We start from the raw sequence: 22,554 nt of genomic DNA, 5'->3' as shown, positions 1-22,554 counted from the left end.
GCACATTGTCCGTGCACTGTCGCACAATTTATTCGTCTCAACAGACAATTTCGAAAAACAAGGGGGAGGTCACTTTATGCGGCAGTTTTTGCTTTTCTAACGATTTTTATAGCACGAATATAAAAGAAAACTTTAATTTTAAAGGTCTTGTCTGTCAGCTAGAAGCCCGAGCTCAAAGCTTTATCTTTGGCGGTTGATCCTGCTGAGCAAGAGTTTGTACATCCGAGGTGCTTCCTTGCGCAAAGCGCGCACTCTTATATTAGCAGTGGTATTGTTATTCCGGTCGATTTACACGTAAAAGGGTCGAGTACCAAATAGACGAAGCAATACTCCGACCCAAAATAAAACACAATAGAAATGAATCGATGATATGAAACTGTTACTTATGGCACATTTCGTCGCCTCAAAAGTCATGGAAACGAGGGCTCGCAGCCGCGGAATGTTTGCGTGCCGCGTTTTGAGACTTTTTATTTACTGCGAATTGGGGATCGCCAAATTAACGGTCGCCTTTCCGGTCTGCGGTTTTCCAAATTCAGGAAGATTCAGTGTCGGCGAAATTCAGCTGTGCGTTATCACCCGTTCTTTGCAACTTTTTTTTTTTTTTTCAATTGTGCGTTATTATTTAGTTTGTTATTTTCTTTTTTGGGAAAGTGCTGTATTCGTGATCACAGCCGCAAATATAATTAATGCTTCACTTATTTTTTAAATTTATGTTAATTCCTGGTTTTCGTCGCCGCATTAAATGAATGACTAGAATATGATTAAGCGAATACGACATAAAGATGAAACAGCCGCGAACGCGCTCAAACCGAATCTAATCAAGTTGCAGCCACCGATATTCCGTTTCACATTAGGACGGATCGCAGCGGACGCTACGAGCTATCTTAGCCAATCCAGCGATGCGCAGTGTCACCATCACTATACGGTGCCTGGAACGCGTCTCCGACTAACGTGTTTACACCGTCAAAAAAAAAAGTGTTCCCTCAATTTCCGTTTCATGACGTCATAGAAGTGTGATGCTGTCGCCGGTCGCGATCCTGGCGGCATCCCAACAGCTGTGGTGTGTGTGGCAGACGCCTGTTCTACTGCAAGTCGCTCTCCAGTGTGGCAGTCCACGGAAGCTTCGGCAACCAGAAGTTGGGACGCCATGACGACAGCAACACTCGCGGTCGCTTGCGCTACTTGCAGCTTCTCGTCAGCATTTCACGACCAACCGCCAGGATCGCGACATGCAACTGGGCTCCTGTGACGTTTCTGCCACTTCGGGACCACTTTTGATGTATGGGCAGCGCAGGACGCTAACACACACCAATCGAAGACAACTGCAGGAATCATAGTATCCCATCACCGGCGCCCCATGCGTCGCTGCGCCAGCTGCGCCCCATTCAACGTTCCTAAAACCCTCAGTTGGGAAACTCACCCTTGAAACCCGTTACTCGGGCCACTGGCGTCTACCGAGATCAAGCTAAATACGATACAGCGCCAGCCTTCAGCGACGAGCTGAAACATAAGAGCTCCTTTGCATAGCTACTGCGAGATGGCCCTGCGAGATGGCGCCACCGGCCCTCGCCCGACTCGGCGTGCAGCCATGCACTTCCCGTAGTGGACGCTGCGGGAGAAATGGCGGCGTTTCGATCGCCATTAGCTCGGTTCTCGAGTACGGATCGGAGCCACTTTTTTAAAGGGGTACTCCACCGGTTTTTTCATTGTCTCCGATTTTTTTGAAATTTTGCTAAACTAACCAACAAACATTGCTAAAATAGTATCCCAAATATTAGGTCAAAATATTGTTTTTTCGCGAAGTTATTGAATTTACAGTTTTGGTCTTCACCATGTTTTTCAAACTGAAAGTCTCTACTGGCAACAACAACAAAGTGACGTCAGTGGAAGGCAGGGGTTAACTTTTTGGACTACAGAAGTTGTTCCCAACGGATTTGAAGCAGTTTTTTGGTGTCAAATGAGTGCTTTGGAAGCTCGCTCCCGTATCCGCGCTCCAGCACGGAACAAATGATTAACATATTCTATTTTTAGACTACTTGCTCGACTGGCAAGCCTGCCTGCCACGACGTCACGGCACTGAAAAGTGCGCGAATATTTGAATATTGGTTTTTGCACCATTTTCATTTGTCGATTTCACAATACCTATTCTGAATTTCGCGATGCTAAATAGCATACCGGAAAGGCTAAAGGCCGGGGAGTCAGAAAATATAGTTAGTTGAGGTAGCTAAAAAAATCGGTGGAGTAGCCCTTTAAAGCAGGCTCTATGGCAGTTTCCCAACTGAGGGGTTCTAGTAACGTTGACCCCATTCGAATGTCACGTGACCCTAAAGTGGCATTGTATTGGCTACAATACCTCCGTTAGCAGCTGCGGATCCCTGCACAATGGCGGAATAAAACCGAAACGTCACGGCACACTTTATGCGTTTGGTTGGAAGGCAAAAACACATTCACAGAAAAAACTTTCAGCCTTTCCACTCTGGTGAAGAAGGAAGACCAGCGAAGCTGTACTATAATGAGAATGAAGTAATGGCCGGCCGCAAGTCGGCACGCCCGAGTGGAAAGGCCGGACCGCCGGACAGCTACCGCCACCTATGAGCGACGGTGGCAACCAGACAACCGGCAAGCTTGTTGTTTGGTTGCCTCCGTCGCTCATAGATGGCGGTCGCTGTCCAGAGTTTAATGTCATCATTTTTTTTTTTTTTGCTTTTCTTTTTTGCTGAGGGACGCGTTAGCGGCCCTTGAATAAAAAAAAAAAAAAAAGAAACAAAAAAACAAACGACGTTGATGTTTTACGTTGCAAAACAGGCGACGGTCCCAGCAACACCCCATATATATATTAGATTATAAGGAACCTTGTGTTTTCTGCTTTTTGTAAGCTCATCGTTTTGCTCTTTTTAGGGTATTCACTAGCGGTCTAAGGATGTTCCTGCAACACCCTTGGGGTGTTAACCCTGGAACAAGCCGGTTTACACTCTTAAGGATGTAAACTGTTTTAGTGGGTGATGAATGACATACCATTTATACACCTTTCCAAAAAACGCTCCTAGGCCGCCGCCATGTTGTTGATGCGATGTGGCTGGTGCGACTCTCGAGCCCTCTATCAGCTAGAAATTTTCTGCCACTCTCTTGGACTGTGAAGACCCGCTCAGCGCGGTTCTCTACCTACGTTTTTGCGGTTTTGCATTCGACGTTTTCTCGCGCCTCTTGAGAGTGCCGCTTAATTTTTTTATGCGTGCTGCGTACCCTTTTGTATTTTCTTCCACTGTGAGGAATAGGGCGTGTAAGTGCCCGTCCTTCAAGCTTTTCTGCTCGACATTCACGGGAAACGAAGGAGGTGAAAGACGGCGAACGTACGACCCTCGACGCGATTTTGCGAACATTTTTCTGCCCCCTCCCAGAGATAATCCATCGTAGAATCCTCAGTCATGTCCGAAAATAGTTGTCCGGGTTGGGGTGAGAGGGAAACGGGTCAGTCGCGTTCGTTCCTTTGCTTGGGTGTTGTTGTGAAAAAGGGAAGCTCTCCCCAAAATGCGCCCCAAGACGAAGTCATCTTGGATTCCGTCCGATTGTCAAGATGGGATTGTCGTCGACTGTGACTGTGTTATTTGAGATCTTTCTCAAATACATTATTTTAAGATAACGCTGCATCGTCTGGTACGTTCAATACATTGTTCGAATGTGAACACTTTCTAAATTGTATGTCCGTGTCCCGTCCATCGGTAAACACGTTATTTGTGAGCTTGAAGAAGGCATGCCTTTCGGCACTCTTCTGTTGCAATTTATTTTTGACAGCTAAGCACTTTGTCGTTTCACATGCGGCGAATCGCGCGGCGCCGTCAAATCTTATCAAAAGAAAAAAAAAAAACTAGAACTTTTAGTCGCATTCGTTCTGTCACGCGCCAACAAAAATAACTTACAGTTTTTTGTTTTTTATTTTTCAAATGTGTTACAATGTTTTCTCAATGTCCTCGGGAAAATGAAACACGAAATATAGCGGGAAAAGACGAGAATTTGGCCGCCAGCAGCATTTGAAACTGCGCCTACGCAGGCTGCGCCTATTGAAATCACAGTTCATTCGGTTACGGTTAGGAGGGACGCCGGTGAGAGTCTTGCCTCAAACTCGGTGACTGGGCTCAAAAACGGTTTGCTGCCCCTGGGGTCGAGTGTTTTTTGTATACTTCGTCCGAAGGAAAACAAATACGTTAACAGAGCAGATCTTATTTTCAAGCGGAAATGAATCGAAAATATGAAAATATTATTTATGGCGCACATGGCGCTCGGGGCATGGGAACGGGGGCTCGCAGCCGGGCCGCATGCGGCCCGCGAGCACCATGTTTGAGACCCCTGTTCTATAGAGAGTATTCACTGTACGCCATATTTGTGGGTGCTGCTTAGAGCGCATCCTCAGAACGAGCTCACATCAATAGGCTGCTGAGACCGGCACTCTTGATGGTGCGGAATGCACGTTGCAAAAGAACTGTGGAAGCTCGCCATCAGCACGCGCTCAGCAGTCTCGCACACAGCTATGGCCGCCAGCGAATACGTGTTGTGGACTAACTAGTACATCATTTTAAAAATATAAAGAAAAACTAGAATAGAGCTGTCAATTTATTTTCAATTATGCGTTCAAGTCAGTACGCAATAGGGCTACGATTATCTGCCCGATTTCTCCTCAAGTCTTTTGCCGCTTACTCGCTTTGTCTTGCTAACATCGGGAAACAAAATTGGCGGGTGAGCAAAGTGAGCTTTGTTCTCAACTTAAAGTTGTTAAAAAATGGTAACTGTATATTCGGTTTATTTTTTCGAAAGCCATAAGGAACCATAGTAGCTATGGGCTTATCGTAGAAAGTCAGCGTCGGATTGCGGGCCCCACGCGAGCTCAGTCCGGCCTCACAGTGACGGCTCCCACAAGTAACACCAAAATCTTGAATGCTGTCGTGCGTGGTCTACGAAAAGTTTCTATTAATGTGACAAGCGTAGCTGCATTATGGAATCATGCTACAAGATAGAGAAACAATAATTAACCCTGTCCTCCGCACAGCTGGCTATTCATGCTTCTGGCGATCTTGAATCACCTCCTAGGAACTAAATAAAACCTTTCGGGAGACAGATACCTTTCTGTTTAATACGATGCTGTGGCATTTGAGTACCTTTTGCATTCGGTACATTACTTTCCAAAGCGCGAGGCCGGCACGCCAAGCGCTAGGGTGACCACCCGTCCCGCGTCCCGCAAGAAATATGAAAATCTTCAAAATGTCCCGCATTTCACATTGTCGTAACATTCACTACGCAAATTATGCCGCTTTCGAACAACGGGGCACGGGGAAGCGCGGAGGTCGCTGGTAAGCGTGTGAATCATGATGGTTATGACATTTTCTATCCAAACACTGCGGGAAGCGACCGTCGTTCTTGCAGGAGTCCGACACGCATGCGCCATTGTGCCTCTCCCCTTGAAGGCAAAATATTGCAAGCGAAAGTTGCTCGCAAAAAGTTGAAAAATAAACTATTGAAAAATTTGCAAATCATACTGTGTCTTGCAAAAAAAAAATTGTTTTAAAAAGGTTTTTTTTTTTGTAAAAATGGCTGCACAAGGCAAAAAGCCTGCAACTCCCAAATGTCGAAAAAAAAAAAAGAACACACGGCTCTAATTTTATGTAGGAGCAAGTTAGTATAAGAGTATGCATCGACCAGAAAACAACAAGCCGAAAACAATTTACTGTTTCGTAGTTCCTTTTAATGATTTTTACATTTTAACTTACACCTTTAATAAAATATTTACCATTACAATTGCCGCACTACAATTTTTAGCTGTATAATATTCTTCCGGTCAGCACAGGATTTCAAAGGGTGAGTGCTGATGAATTTTCTTTAATACTTGTTTCTTCGGTCGTGAAAATGACGTCCTCCTCTTCTTACCCTTACCTACCCCCCCCCCCCCCCCCCCCCTCCCCACCGCCGGGTCAGCGTGTCCCGCATTTTGACGGCAGGAAGGTGGTCACCCTAACAAGCGCACCAGCCTTCCGCGTCGTCTGCTCGTCGTGCTGCTAACAAGCATGGGCGCGCCTCACCAGGGGGAGGAGTGGCGCTACGTATGCGCGGCGAAACTTCAGCCGCACAGCCCCCATAGAACTGCGCTATCCATAGAGGCGATATCAGCGAGTGTCTAGGACTCTAGGCCAACACGTTTTAAGGCTTTAATGAGGCAACTAAGTTCTACAAATTATGAATATGAAAGCGCAAAGGTTGAAGAGAAAACTTAAAGTGGCGCTAGCAACAGCTAGCGCCACTTTAAGTTTTCTCTTCAACATGGCCAAGCCTGACAGCACTCTCGAAAAATCTCGCTCCGGACGTGAACGTGCGCGCTCACTCAAAAAGCTCTCGGGCTGTTTTCGTCCACTGTGCGCCCGTTGTGTGTGTGTGTGGAGCTGGGCCAAAAAAGCAAAGCAAAGCTCCTTTGCCGAACCAAATTCACGACTCCCTTCTTGTCTGTCTTTTCGAGACGATGCCCTATTTTTAAACATGGATTCTTGCGGGCCGTCTCGAACTAACAGGACGAATGTCATGGACGGCGTCGGGTCCAGGGTGATGCGGGGACCCGACTGGAAATGGGGCAAACAGGACGGCGGCGACGGACACCTCGGCACGGTACGGAACTTCGAATCGTCCGAGGAAGTCGTGGTCGTCTGGGACAACGGTACTGCTGCCAATTATCGATGTTCTGGCACCTACGACCTGCGTATCATCGACAGCGCTCCCACAGGTAGGTCTCCTCTCCCGTGTCAAACAAATGAAGTCTTGAGCGTCATCCGCTCGTCGTTCTGACATCGACTCGGTCTTTCAGTCTTTGCCAGGAAGTGAACATTCTTCGTTACGACGCGAGTGGTTCTAACCGATTTCGTTGGGTTGCCGGTTTTACTTCAGCTTACCTCCTTACATCACTGGACTCTACCAATTTGTTGTGTCCATTGGGGTTGTCCTACTCCTGTGTCTCTCGTCTTCGGATTTACCAGCGTGATCGCCTCACAAGGAAATAGTTTTTGGACGCGGGTCGCCTTGATCGTGTACGTTGCTTTGTTGATTGATCTCGTGAGCATATGAGCACGTAGAGTCCGTTTCAGTGACTAACGTCGAACGATGCACGCGTGACGCATCATTTAACCCATTAAGGCCCATGAAATCTCTAGTTACCCAATTCGATTTAAATTTTGGACACATGTATGTAAGTGCAGGAACAACATGTGAAAATTTTCATGAGAATTCATTTATTTTTTACAATATTATGGCACCATACTTTATATAGTACAATGGGCTCTTATAGAGGCAATTCCAGTGGGAGTCAGTTCTGCACATGAAACTTCTTGAAGCAAACATGTTTCAGGCACAGAGTAAGATCGCACTTCTCGCAGGCTCACATCGACCTCTGGTGGCAAGACTGACAACATAATTGCTTTGGGAGCTTATATGGGAAGCGTCCAGTTTTGTCCAGCACAACATCCAAGCCAACCGATGCAAGAGCCCTTTGCACTCCTAGGTTCTCCACACCTAGACGCAGATAGGAGCGAGTAATAATCCTGGTGAATGCCAGAAGATCTAGCTTTGAGTCTCCTGTAATCTGGTGAATCCACCATGCATTTACCACCGCTAAATTGAGCATCTGTGTACACAGCACCCATTACCATTTTCCTCCCTGAATACCAATCCAGTAGTTGTTCGTGGCTTGTTCTAAAAGGTCTTTGCCTCCCATCCCACTGTTGTAGCTGGTGAACAGCTTTGGTTGCAGCATGCTCACTTTTCTTTGCTCTGCAGCAGACCACCGTATTACAGAGCATATTGGCCCAATATTGTCGTAGTTCGTTGCCATAGTGACTGCACTGTTACTTTTCCATTTTACAAAAAGTACTTCAGCGTCTGGGTCGAAACACAAACGCGATTGGCCTCTCTGCTTACATTCCATTTTCTTTTTGGAGGCGAGGGGACAATTGTTTTGGCGAATTCACGGATTGTTCCTGTAGCACGAAATCCCTGTTGCTGCAGCGTAACAAGGAGGCCGTGACTGGTGAAAAAATTGTCGAAGAACAGAACATGGTTTGTGGGATTTGCAATGGCCTCAAGTAGTGAAAGTACAACACGTGTTCCTAGCGGCCTCGTGTCTGTTGTGGGGTGCTTTCCGCAGTAAGTGTCAAATGCGTAGCAGTAACCTTCCGCACTGCACAGCATCCAGTTCTTGTATCCAAAAGGAATTGACTTCCCTCTGATGAACTGCTTGGAAGGATGATGACATAGGTACTTCACCATAGGCTCATCAACAGAGAGTGCCTCGTGAAAAAATGCCATGTTGCCTGAACGTTTCGTTTAGCAAGTTCACGAATTGATGCACCTTATACATTTTACCTGTTGTTCCTGGAAGCAGGTCATTGTCAGCTAAATTCGAGAACTGCGTTACGTAAAGGAACCGCCGCCTGCTCACGCATTTGGAGACGTACGCGGTGCCAACGTCGTCATCAAGCGACCAGTACAGCTGTTGACTGGGAAGCTTTGGTATCCACCCAGCAAAAGAATATTGATGAATTTTCTCAAATCATCTAGGCTAATCATCCACGCTCATTTTTTTGCTTGGCGTACGTGCCAGTTTGTATGACAATGTGAGTCAAGTACTTCATCCATAATTGTGCTGAATATTTCGTTTGGAGACATGCCTAAGATGTCAGATTTCAGAATCTCTTCAGGCTGTTCAACCCCATTTGTTGAAGATGACCATGAGCACTCCGGGCTGCTGGTCTTCCAGCTTGGGTTTGTGAGCTTTGCCTGCTTCGCACGCCGTGGTTGGTTGTCAGTGTCCTTCTCATTCACTTGGCGGTGCACTTTTAGTGTACCTAAAACAATCATACATACATTCAGTTTTTATGTCGAATGTTGACAAGACCCGCTCAATATTCATAAAATTTGAGTCTCTTACCTGAGACATCATTCACTTGAATACTACTGGTGGCGTCATCATCTCCCTCTTCTTCGTCCGTGCCAAGTGACGGGTCAGGAGGTGTAGTGATGACATTGGCGTCTTCTTCGGCATCTTGGACAACGTCTAGAGCTGCTTCTAAAGCGTTGCTGAACCGGCAAAACATTTTTTTTTCGAGGAAAATAGCGGGATTCATACCGGCTGCAGACTGGAAGAAAACATGGACAAAAACCCATTGTACTATGCAAAGTACACCTATCTTTCGTCAGTCATTGTATGAAAATACAACATGGAACATGAAAACCAAAGTATGCAGCATTGTATTTGCTCTATACTAAAACAATGTCATCAAAAATCGAAACGAAATTTGACCTAATACGGCCAGAAGAAAATGTGAACAGTTGGCTTACCGAAGCGTCTTCACTGTCCACATGTTTCCCAACTTTCTATGGTAGACAGAGTGGTAATACTGGAACGCAGGTGCGGACTACTTATTTAGAAGTCTAGACCCGACATCTAGGGTCAAAAAACGAAGCTAACAGAAACAAAATATTGAATCTCCAATGCTATAAAAATTAAAACGTGCATATACTTTTTAAAATAAAATGGGCGCTAATGGGTTAAATTGACGTTCGCATGTAGTATGAACCCTGGAACGAGTGTGGGCATCGGTTTGATACATTTGGAGACGGTTTTTGATTGTGAATGCCATCAAAACTTGGTTTCCTTGTTTTATGCAAGATGCTCGTGTCAGGATGTTTCTGAGCATTTTTAAATTTCAGAAATTTATCCATTCACATGATTTGTGAAAAAAATTGGGGCTCGCAAAAGTTGTGGCTACACCGAAGCTCATATCTAGGAAAAGAGAGTCAGGATAATCCCAGATAATGAATTTAATTTTATGGCTTGCAGGGTGTAACAAGAAAAGCTCTTTAAATGCTGGATTGGGCAACTCTCTGTGTTCCAAGTGGTTGTCCTGGCTTTTCACGCACGACATCGACACATGCCATTTCATTTTCTTTCTTGACTATCCTACACATCACTTACTCACGGTGCCAAGTAACGGAGTACTCTTACCAAACGTAATTTTGATTAGGAGTTGCTCTGATCAGTTACTTCTTTTTTCGCTAACAAGTCTAGCTATGTTGCAAGAAAGTATTGTTGCTTCAATTAGGAAACCGTGCCGAATGGCGAACAAGTTAACAAAGTAAAAGCCATAACGCTGTCTGCTTTGCGGTGGACAGTTTGGTACCCATCCACTGCACCTCTTTGTCTGTCGTTTCTCGTCCCCGTTTCTTATTTTAAGTATGATTCCCAATCTAGCCCAATTAAGTATGGTTTACAGAATTCACTCGGTTTCACCATAAGTGCAAGTGTAGCCAATGCTACAAGCACAGTCATGTTGTCTTGAGCGACATTTTCATTTTGACAAGTGTGCACGAATGGCAGACTTGCTCAAAGCGTTGCACTTATTCTTGTAGCTTTTCCTTTACTCATGAGGTGGCGATGCAAGCGAGTTGGTTCATGACTCAGGAAATTGGAAACAGCGTGCAAAAAGACGAAGACAACAAGAGAAGAGCACAGGACAAGCACTGACTATCAACTCAGTTGATAGTTGATAGTCAGCGCTTGTCCTGTGCTCTTCTCTCGTTGTCTTCGTCTTTTTGCGCACTGTTTCCAATTTCCTTTACTCATGCTTTTTTGACTCAATCTATAGTCTCTAAGTATCCCAAATAACCAAACATCACATTCATGTGTGGCCAGTTTCTCTATTAAAAATTGGTATCAATTTTAATATGGATGGATGGACGGATACAACTGAACTCTTTAAATTAGGCGGTGGCTTGTGCCACCCTAGCCAATTGCAAGCATGGCACCCTGACTGGTGCCCCATGTGTGCAGGCACATGCAGCTTGCGCTTCAACACAGCTTTGGGAAACTTGCAAATGCACGGTCTTGTCTGCACGAGCAAAGGCATGGCAGCGGCCAGCCACTTTGCTTGCAATCGTCTATAGCAGGGGTGGCTAAACCGTGGCTCGCGAGCCGCATGCGGCTCTTTGCTGGTCCAAGTGCGGCTCGCAGATCCCTCGTAAGGAACCCCCCCCCCCCCTCCCCCTTCCCGCATTTCCCCAGGAAAAAAAGAAGGGATTTCAGGCACAATGAAGTACGGCTCGCGGTTCGGCAGCCTTGTACCTCCATACATGCTTTCAAACAGCCTTGTGCACTCATACATACAGTCAAACTCTAAACAAAATTTAAACTTGCCCCCCCCCCCCCCCCCCCCGTGGCTTTTAGAAGATTCGTGGTTTCGTTTGCGGCTCTTAGTCCTGGTCAGCCTGGCCACCCCTGGTCTATAGAGAGCTGGCATACTGGCACCACCTATCAGGTAGCCCTGCAGCACTTCTGACCTGCGTACATGTTTTAATAATTTTTTACGCATCATTCTTCGACTGCGGGTGTGGGAGAATTTTGACAATATTGTAAGCAATTATTTTTTATAGACAATGCATAGAGTGTGCCTCGCTAGTGCTACAGAACCTTCAGTGTAGTCATACATCGATTGGAAGTGTTCAGGATCTGATAGATGGCGCCCTCTCATTGTAAGCGGTTCCAAATGAGCACAGCGCACTCAAACGCAAAAGTGTGAACCAGCCTTTATGGTGAACAAAGTGTAGGCCAATTATTTACCATACTTGTTACTCCCTTGGTCAGGCATAAAGCACGAGGGCACCATGTGCGACACCTGCCGGCAGCAGCCCATCTTCGGCATCCGCTGGAAGTGCGCCGAGTGTTCCAACTACGACCTCTGCTCCATGTGCTACCACGGAGACAAGCACCAGCTGCGGCATCGCTTCTTCCGCATCGCCACGCCGGGAAGTGAGAGGTGCGGATCGTTGCTGAGTGCCCGGACTTCGCGTTGCAAGGGCAAGCGTTCGGGCACTGTTGTTGTCCGAAGCGCCCGAAGGCTTCAGGCTACACCACCTTTTAAATGTTTTGTATGTGTACAAAGAAAGTAACTTTGGGTAGCAGGAATAGAATCTGTGCGGGAAAGCTTGCAGTGTCACTGTTTTAAGCGCACATGTAGCAACTATGCAGGCATCCTTTTCACACATCTAGCAAATAAGTCTCATAGCAGTTTTTCATCTATCGTAAAGTCATCTTTTAGAATGCCCAGTAGACCAAGTATGGCTTAGGAAATCAGCGGCTACAAAACATTTTATACATTTCTTTTCGAGTCTATAAATTGCCATCTCTGGACATTTTGATATATGTCTTCAATACGTCTGTAAGGCTTGTTAGACGACGTCTTGTAGCTGTTCGAGACATCTAAAGACACATTGCCCGGCATCTTTTCAAGACATATCTAGACTTTGAATAGGAGTCTTTGCATACAGTAGGGTTCCAACAACAAACTCAACTCATTGTTTTAAAGCTTATCTGGCGTGCCTTTTTATATGCCTTCCACTGGGGGATTGCTAAAACTACTCCGTCTTCCACACACATAACAAATTACATTGCAAACTCAATGCCGCCCTCCAAATCTCACAAAAACCAGTCCCTTGAAACCGGCGAAGTCCACTGGAGACTGATTTGTGGACGTATGTGCGATTTTCTTACTCACTCTTTTGTTGTCATTGCTTTTGTGTGTTAACTGCCGCCTTAAAAAAAAGAAAACATTGAGTGTGCTTTTGATATGCAGGAACGAAAAAGAAACAATGTTGAAGTCTCAGTTAAAGGGATGCTGAACCGAAAATAGAATTTCAGAAAACAATGCAGAATCGATAGGCGGGACGCTACAAATCCAGTGATGTGATTGCTGAGCCAATTGTGCCAAGGGGCTAACCCTGCTACATCCTGCTACATTTTGCCAAAATATCGGTAACCTGCACCAAGCCTGCGCCAAAAAAAAAAATTCGTTCGATTTTTAGTATTGAAACTAAACTGAGCACCGTATTGAGCTTGCGTGAGCTAGGTGGCGCAAGCGGCAAACCGTCACAAAGTACCCTGCATCCATTGTCCATCCGGTCTTGCATGGTTTTCCCGCCATCTGGCATTTCGCGCTCTCGTCGTCCCGTAGATCTCGTCTCGCGTCTTTTTTTTAAAAATATTTTCAATGATAGACGCGGGTGTGTGCGGAGGCTCCGACGCTAAAGCGTACCATGTACCAGCCATGCCGTCATGCTGTGAAACGAAACCACATTTTTGGGCGGCGGGAGTTACTTTGTGAACTGAAGCACTCGCTCCTGAAAGCAACAGTTGTGAGAAAACTATATTTGATCACTGCCTTCTAGTCACCGTGGTCGCGCGACGTCGGGTGTTGCCGTCCCCACATTGCGCAGATATGACGCTTTCTAAAACGAAACTAAGTATCGCCACATGTTCATCAACATTCCTGTTCTTGTTTAAATCATACATTATTGCAGAAATCCCTCTTTAACTTACAGACAGCTGTGTCGAAGTATTGATTATCTAGGTTTCTCCCGATGGGCTTTCTTTTGAGAGGGATTCCGGTACGTGAAAAATCTGCTGTGAAAGAAAGTTGGTAAAGAGAAGTGAGCTAAAACAAAAGAAGGCAATGTATGCACTCTGAACCCGCACAGCGCGCTTGTTTGTCTCGAGTTCAGTCGTTGCAAAAAGCACTCCAAGAACTTTTTGACCCTGGTTTGTGATGTGTTGCATCGATGCGTTCTGGCTCTTTTTTAATTTTTTTATGTTTTTAGCTTGTACCTTGTTTGCCTGCCTGACAAGAACGCGCGGCTTGCATTTTTTTTGTTGTATACTCGACAGTTTCATTTTGCATACAATTTCGGGAATCAGTTGGCGACGGAGCTGAGTGACATGGCTTCGGTTTCGATTGAACAGCCGTTGTCTCCGCTTGCACGACCCCTGCTGAAGTTGCCCTCACGAGTTTGTGAACTTGATTGCACGGCAGAGGCACCAGCCGAGAGGCTTGCAATCAATTTTTTTTTTACGTTTGCTTTTTTATACGAAACTCTGGTACGCCGGGAACCAGTAAAACAGTGGCAAGCGGTTTTTCGGATTTGCTCGGCCACGCCTACAACACTGTACACTTGTTGGATGTCTCAGCAGTAAAAACACAAGCAGGAACTTCCGTCACAACACGTCACATTAGAACACTACAGGAGTCAAAACACAAAGTGCCCTTCATTTGTACAGCACTTAAAACAAATATATTTATTTTTCTAAGAATATCTGCTCCAAAAGCCACTTTTGCTGCTCCGAAACACTGTCTTGGCTGCTCCAAAAGCCACTTTACTGCTCCAAAACACTGTCTTGGCTGCTCCAAAAGCCACATTTGCTGCTCCAAAGCACTGTTTTGGCTGCTCCAAAAGGTGCTCCAAAATGGCTTAGGCCAATCACATCACTGCAAATCCCCAAACGACACTCATAAGACAGCATCTCCAATGGATCGTCATATTTTTGTAAAAGAAGAGCGCGCTCGCATAAGGCCGAAAAGACGCATGACCTCGCGATTCTCATTTCCTCCTCTTTTCCAATGACTGCGCGAGGGTGCGGAGAGGAAAGGGAGCGAGGCCATTTCTCCTTCTCCTCAACTCTTCTTTGACAAGATGATGTCAACATTCTCCATCATTCGCCTTTTTATTTTCCAGACATACGGCCATCCGCTCGTGATATGGCTATATGAGTGATGTTTCGCGGTTTATGGCGCCCTATTGAAAACTTCTGCAAGCTTATTTTGTGAAATACGAATTTCGGTTCAGCTTCCCTTTAATATAACCACGGGCACAATGTGGTCCCTCTTTGTAACCCACGCAGTTCCGGCAAGATCCTCGCTCTTGCGCATTTTGTTAAAAACTCTGTGAAAACTGGGTTTATGACGTAGTTTCTCCCACTGTGGGTGGTTCCAAGCAACATTAGGTGAGTATGAGCTTGCAGTGATGTGATTGCTGCGCCATTTGCGCCGAACTGCGCCAAAGTGCTTACCCTGCTACATCCTGCTACATTTTACCAAAATGTGAGAAATTTGCGCCAACGTTGCGCCAAATTTAGTTTTGACGCAACGTTGCACTTTAATGATACTGAAAGTATTATAGCTCAGGCCTCGCTGCTCGGCCGGGCCGTTACGATATACATATATGCTTATGCGAATTCTCAGAACTTTTGGCTATCTTCTGAGATGAAGTACTATTCGATCGCATTTCGTATGAAAGGCTGACAGTATACTGGGAAGTTTCGCAATCATTCTCATCTTCGTCGTCTGTTCTGCTGGAGGATTAGTTAGTATGGTCGAGTGCGCTTCTCCTCGCGCACTGGTGTACTGCAGAGAAGCGAAAACCGCAATGTATGCATTGCGATTTTACGTGTCTTGCTTCGCCGCAGCGCACCACCGTGCTAAGGGGAAAGCATTCCCCAGAGCGAGACGCGACACAATTTCCGAATACAACTTTGGCTCGTATGTATGATAGACTACGATACCCTGGCGGTACCTTTTTCCATAATGGAATTTAGCGAGGATACTTCGGTAGTCCAGGAACATTTATATGCGCTCTTTTGTATGTTTATTTATTTATTTATGACCTCTGATTTGTTTAGCTATCACTTTTATATAAATGTGATTAAGTTAGAATTGAGTTGGCAGGAACAGTGGATGGAAGCTCGGGAACAACCTTAATGAGTTCAACGGGATTCTTTTTAAGTTTTATTCACATACCGTTGTTGTTATGAAGTTCTACACGAAAAAGTAATTGACGATCATAATCAGATGACAAGTGCTTTGTTTTTTATCTGAACCAAAATTTGCTTTTTTGTTACAACCTGAAGAACTCGAAGGAACCATTAATTTATGGGCTCCATATTAGTGTATTATTTCCGTGAGATTCAGCACCTAAAATAACCATTCAAAACAGTTTGCGCTGTCCTTCTCCACTCACCTTCTCACCGTGTCTGGTGCTTCTCCAAGCAAACTAAACGCTAGTTTTGTGTTTGAGGGACTCACTCCTGCTGTGCAATGGATGCGAACAAGGGGTTGCACTTAAGTGAGAAGGCAATGTAGACATTACCTTTTAGTTGGACGCGCCGACACATTAATCTTAACATCATGTCTGCATTGGTATGAATAAGAATGATGCCACAAAAAGTTCTTTTTGCTGCTCCAAAATTGACCTTTGGCTGCTCCAAGAGCTGCTCCAAAATGACTCGGACCAATCACATCACTGAGCTTGTCCTAGCAGCACCTGGAGAAGTGAGAGCAGTCTATGTCAGCGGACAAACCAGTATGAAAATAAAAAGCGCGATAGACAAGAACAAACGGGAGACTACACTGGACAAGCACTTGTCCTGTGTAGTCTCCCTCTTGTCCTTGTCTATCGCGCTTTTTATTTTCGTAATGTTTAACCAGTTAGGCCAACAAATCATTTTGCGACAAACCAGTGTTTATGTACAACAATTAATATGTACCCTATTTGCTGAAAATTGCTAAGTCTAAGTTTGGTTGAAAATGAATTTCTTTTCTTTAGATTGTCCACACCTTGTGCGGAGTTTGCGTCGGTGCACAGCTCACAGATAAAGAAATTTTCTTACACATCACACCTGAAGAAATGCCCGCCTTGTTATCACACAAGAAATCTTGTATAGTACTGAAAAAATTAACATAATCTGTAATTCATAAATTTTGTCATCATGCCTCGTCATAATGAACAACCTTCAAAAAACAAATCCTTCTATAGTCTGCACCTGCAGATAGTGAGCACCACGTAAACATAGAAGATTTCAGTCTGTACAGTCCGTGGTCTAGAGTGCCAGAAGTGTCATACTAATCCATCTCCCATTGCCCAAACTCACGTGTCAAGGACCCTGCTGGAGGCCCGCCGCAAAAGCAAAAAGACAGGCGTGCGGGGCATCTTCCCGAGCGCCCGCGTCGTCCGTGGCGTCGACTGGCAGTGGGAGGACCAAGACGGTGGCAACGGGCGCCGGGGCAAGGTCACTGAGATCCAGGACTGGAGCGCAGCCAGTCCTCGGAGTGCCGCATACGTCGTCTGGGACAACGGGGCCAAGAACCTCTACCGTGTCGGCTTCGAGGGAATGGTGAGTGATACGCCCTTTCTCAACAGGCACTCTTGAAATGCTTGCATATGTTTTACATACTTGGCATGAGGGGTTCTTTTGAGTATCAAGGAGCACCTACCTTTTTTGATTGACGGCCGCAGAGCCCCTCTGGGTTTTGAGACCGTCGAACCATAGCCGTACAGAAGCCCGCAAATCTGGTAAAATATAATGGATATACTAAGAAGTGTTTGGCTCATAGTTCTGCATCCTTGGATGCCTTGAGGCCTGCTGACATAGTGTTTAATCTAGAAAACACGTTTTTTTTTGGAGGGGGGTAGTCGAGGCACTTTGGGAGTCCGGGGAACCCGCAGAGGTACTCCGGGTAAAACCTGGGTCTTTAGGAACCCAGTTTGGGAACCGATGTCCTAGTTTTGGAAGGCCATAGCGCTGAGCTTCCTACGTCACCTAATGAAGGACAACCCGGGGCACAGATCGAGCGGGAATGCAGATTTAGCGTTCGGCTGACACTTGTGTCCTCGCTATTGTAACGCGGGTCCCAGCTGAGCTTCTGGGGTCTGAGCCACTCAGCAGAAATTGCTGCTGGAGTTCTCTGAATAGAGTGTAATAATACAATGCAATATTTATTTCATAATTCAGATGCAGTTACGATAAAGGCCCACATAAGCTTGTAAGGCTTGCACATGAGGCTCTATTTCAACTTTATTTTGCACTCAGAATTGAAACAGTCAAACACCAGGGCACGCCCTTTCACAATTAATACAGTCTTCAAACTTGTACTGTACATAAAGAAATAGTTATAATATGAGCAGACTCTTTACACTAAATTTCTGCGAGTCATATCTACGTATCCAAGGTAGATATGACTACTGTAAGGTCCCGAAGGAATGTCCATGTGAAAAGAAAACCCGTCAGATTTCTCTGACTAAATATTCTTAGGGGGAAAAACGCCTGAACGTTGCTCATTAAATTCATGCAGCATGTGACGGTATTTCTGCCAGCTGCCTCGCTCTTGGTGTTTTGAACGGGTTTTGAACTGAGTAACATTGAGGTAAAAATATAAAATATTGGGCCATTGCTGAAATGATAATCAACACGCTATATTTTTGCCATGATAGCAGCATACCGAAAAAGAGGATAACCATGTGTGAAACAAACACTGCTTCAAAGGAGTACCCAAGATTTCTCATCTCGTTTGCTTCATGATATGTCAGCTCATTGTGATTAAATAAAAAAAAAAAAAATAGGTATGTTGAAAGGCTTAAAGAAGAGAAAATTGGTGATACATGCATGAGTGAGTACATGTACATGATTGCACACACCACCATATCAGGTGACAGATTGCGTCGCCTAGGTGATGGTGGCAGCAAAAGACGCATGCAGCCAGGTAGTTTACTGACACAAGCATCCCCTACCGTGTTGGGTTGCCCCGGGTATTGTTATTGTTCTTAGAATCATAGAAAATGATTTTCCTATTGATAGATAAAGTCAATAAGTTTGCCATGTCCACATCCGCTTCTCGTGTCATGCTGGATGGGTGGATGTTAATGGCTGAACCCTTTGTAATGGGCGGTAGCTTGCACCGCCTAGCTGAAGTCTAAAAAGACAGATGGATGGATTGATGCTAATGGCAGTACCCTTTACAATGGGTGGTAGCTTGTGCCACCTCGTCTAGAAATTAAGAACCAAAAGTATGATCTCCTTGCTTTACCAATTCGCTTACCCTCTGCAATTTCGTAACTATGTATCACCAGGCTGTGTGGGATATCACCAGGATGTTTTTTGGGGGATCGGGCATAAAAACATCTCTCTTCCCCCTGGCGATGGAGTCGCCAATTTTCTTCTGGTCAATCCTAGTTGGCGTTACCCTGTCACCAAGCCCACTGGGATACAGGGTGGAGACTTTGGGCCGGAGCCACGTGGGGAGAGTCCCACTTCTTCTCTGTCCCGCCTGTCCCACCAGCTGTGTCAGTGTGTCAGTTAGTTTTACGTCATTCAATTCTCCCTAGATAATGCCCATCAGTCTTCCAATCTCCCAGTGATGTGATTGCTGCACCAAACTGGGCCAAGGGGCTAACCCTGCTACATCCTGCTACATTTTGCTAAAGTATGAGTAATCTGCGCCAAGCCTGTGCCAAAGGACCAATTTCAATCGCGTCTTAAAACCGAAACTGAAAGAATCACCGTAATATAGCATGCGTGAGCTAGGTGGCGCAAGCTGCCGCCCAACACACAGTACCCTGCATCAATCTTCCATCTGGTCTTGCACGGTTTTTGACTCCGTCTCGCTTTTCGCGCTCTCGTCGTCTCGTGAATCTTGTCTCGCGCCTTTTTTAATTTTTTTTATGATAAACGCGGGTGTGTGCGGACTCTTCGATGCTAACGTGCGAGGTACAAGCCATGCCGTCATGCTGTGAAACGAAGCCACGTTTTTGTGCGGCGGGAGTTACTTTATGAGCTGAAGCACTCGCTCCTGAAAGCCACGGCAGTGGGAAAACTATATTTGGTCCCTGCCCGCCAGTCACTGTGGTCGCACGACGTCGGGTGTAGCTGCCCCACGTCGCTGTAGATATGGCGCTTTTTAAACTAACATAAGTACCACCATATGTTTATCAACAGTCCTTTGAGTGTTTAAATCATACGCTATTACAAAAGTCCCTCTTTATCTAGAGACAGTTGTGTCGAAGTATGGATTACCTAGGTTTCTCTCAGTGGGCTTTCTTTTGAGAGGGAGGGCATGGAAAATCTGCCGCGAAAGAAAGTTGGTGAAGAGAAGTGAGCTAAACCAAAGAAGGCAATGTCTGCACGCTGAACCCGCACATAGCGCTTATTGGTCTCGAGTTCAGTTGTTGCACAAAGTGCTCTAAGAACTTTTTGATTCTGGCTCGTAATGTCTTGCATCAATGTGCTCAGGTTTTTTTTTTGTGTGTGTTTAGATTGTACCTTGCCTGCCAGCTTGGCAAGCATGTGCCCCTGGACTGTTTTTTGCCGTATGCTGGACAGTTACATTTTGCATAAAACCTTGGGAACCAGTTGGCGATGAAACGGAGAGACGTGGTTTCGGTTTCGATCAAACAGACATCTACACTCGTAGAACGAAGCACGTGCAACTGCAAGTCTGCCGAAGTTGCCCGTACGTGCATGCGAACAAGACTGCACGACAGAGGTGCCAGCCGGGGTGCCTGCAATCTATTGTTTTACGCTTGCTTACTTTTGATGAAAATCTGGCACGTCAGGAACCAGTAAAATGGTGGCAAGCGGTTTTTCGGAATAGAACAGTCAAACCACAAGCAGCGAGTTCCGTCACAACACAACACAAAGTGCCCTTCGTTTGTCCAGCACTTAAAAAAAATATTTTCATTTTTCTTAAAATATCTGCTTCATAAGCCGCCTTTGCTGCTCCGAAAGACTGTTTTGGCTGCTCCAAAAGTCTCTTTTGCACCTCCAAAACACTGTTTTGGCTGCTCCAAAAGGTGCTCCAAAATGGCTTAGGCCAATGACATCACTGATCTCCTCTTTCTTATTAAAACGCTCTTGCCACCCATTCTACCATCCTTGTCTGCACACCCCAGCGCTCTGGCTAAATTCGTTGCCCCCTCCGGGAGGGTGGGAGCAAGTCCTGTGCATCTCAACACCACGTGATCTATTGTCTCTTCTTCCCCTTGTCATACTGCCAGGGGCGTAGCAGGGGGGGAGATGGGTTCAGACCCCCTCCCCTTCCCCCCGTCAAAAAAAAAAGTCCTGGCTATGCCACTGCATACTGCGTACCCATTTCCTCATACTCTGTCCTATATGTCCTAGTCCTCAATACTCCCCTTCTAGACTCGAATAACAATAAGCACCCCCACAAATTATCATACCAATGTTCCTTCCTTATTTCCTGTCTTTGTCCCCTATACATAGTTAAAGCCGATTTTTCCGGCATTCTTTCCTTTCACATCTTTCTCTTGGCTTCTTTTACTTCATTTTTCACAAAAATAATTTGTTCTGCACCAGCACTTGACTGTTAGTATTTGAATCTCAGTTTTCGGGTTCGATTTGTCCATTGAGTGATCATACTTTTCTTGCACACATGCTTATATACCCTTATTGCTCACCGTGTATCTTCAGTTGTGTCTAGCCTTTTTTGAGATTTCAACTTACTGATTGCCTCCCTAGCCTCGAAAGATGCCCAGCCCATGTCTTCCTGCACTCCTTCTTTTGGTGTATTCCCATGCGCCCCCAGCGCCATGCACGCCAGTGCCAGACTTCTTCATAGCAGACAGTGTTACCAACTTAAAAATCAACAATAAAAAAACGCTAAAGAAATACTGAGAAACCCTTAAATTTAAGGTGCAGAATGAGAATAACTTTATAACACTATTTACTGCAGTGATTACCGTAATATCCCGAGTCATCGCCCATCCCCGAGCCATCGCCCACCCCATTTTTCGGGCCAATATCGATTTCCGAAAAAACACCGAGTCATCGCCCACCCCTTCAAATACCCCAGCGCGGACTCTGCGATCCGCCTACCCGAATGACGCGGGCGCGGACCTTACAGTTGGAGGACGTCCGTGACAAAGTAAAACGAAGGAGGGAAAGACACTTCTTTTTGTTTACGCATTTCCTCCGCGAGTGACCCCAAAGTGGTCGTGTATCCGCGCGAAAAGAAAACGATGGAGATAACAAAATAAGAGTTTGTTAACGTAACCGCGGAGTGTTAGGTCAAAGTCTGTCTCCGCCGAAGTAAGGTCACCGCAAACCCGCTCCTTCTTCCCGCCCGTCGCGACCGCTGTTGTGCAATATTTTAGGCAAAGCCAAAGCGTAAATAAAGCTTTGCTGGAACGCCCTACACAGACGTTTGCAGAGCGTCCCAACCGTGCATTGATAGCCCGCCGTGCACGGACTCACGTATGTACGCACCAAACAAGAAAGTTGCGCAAGAGCTTGCAACTGACAAGGCGCCCGACTTGGCCCGACGCCAAAGTATTTGCCAACGCGACCGCCGGCTTTCCCGCTTTCCCAGCATTGCTCTTGGTCGCTTCTTTGGTCCGCTCGCTCGTTGCGCCTCGTCGGTTTTTCTATTTTCTTGTAGACTTTTCTTTCTTTTTTTTTTTTACTAACTAGGAGAACATAATGGTGACATTCTTTCACGGAACAAACGTTCGCGCTATATGCAGATCGGCGGTGTTTCTAGCGCGTATGCAAGCAACGGACTTCGCTATAGTAAAATATTCTTTCGTGAGCATTTGTTTTCTATAAAACAATGAAACTAAATCGAGTTTTGAGTTTGATGTATCTCTTGTGCATCAGCGCTAGATACGCAGAAAAAAATAGGCGGTTTTTTCCGTTTTTTTCAAGTGTTTGTGCTCACCCACCGAGACATGGCCCACCCCACTTTTTTAACGAATTTCAGGCGGTTGGGGGGTGGGCGATGACTCGGGATATTACGTAGTCCTAATACAGCACACTAAATGAAAGAACCCTTAGAAGGGAGCTCTCCTGTTTGACAGAGGGTGCTCCCATGTACAGAGCAATGTCCGCTGCAACATCTCATTGTTACTGGGTGT

At 45.7% G+C, this 22,554-nt stretch overlaps 1 protein-coding gene across 1 annotated transcript in view; it reads left to right on the top strand.

Annotated features, from left to right (window-relative positions):
• Positions 1-6,288: 6,288 nt before the first annotated feature.
• Positions 6,289-22,554, top strand: part of LOC8032653 (E3 ubiquitin-protein ligase MIB1) — a 522,024-nt gene continuing 505,758 nt past the window's right edge. The window contains exons 1-3 of the mRNA XM_042286613.1: positions 6,289-6,760; positions 11,669-11,840; positions 16,789-17,023. Of these exons, the coding sequence (XP_042142547.1) occupies positions 6,307-6,760; positions 11,669-11,840; positions 16,789-17,023 (861 nt within the window). The 5' untranslated portion in view covers positions 6,289-6,306. The remainder of the gene's footprint in view (positions 6,761-11,668; positions 11,841-16,788; positions 17,024-22,554) is intronic.

The sequence above is a fragment of the Ixodes scapularis genome, unplaced genomic scaffold (genome assembly GCF_016920785.2).
Source record: "Ixodes scapularis isolate PalLabHiFi unplaced genomic scaffold, ASM1692078v2 PGA_scaffold8__174_contigs__length_109621045, whole genome shotgun sequence".
In the NCBI taxonomy this organism is placed as follows: Eukaryota; Metazoa; Arthropoda; class Arachnida; order Ixodida; family Ixodidae; genus Ixodes; species Ixodes scapularis.
Note: the sequence above shows the minus strand (reverse complement) of the source record. Positions and strands in the feature narration are given on the sequence as shown.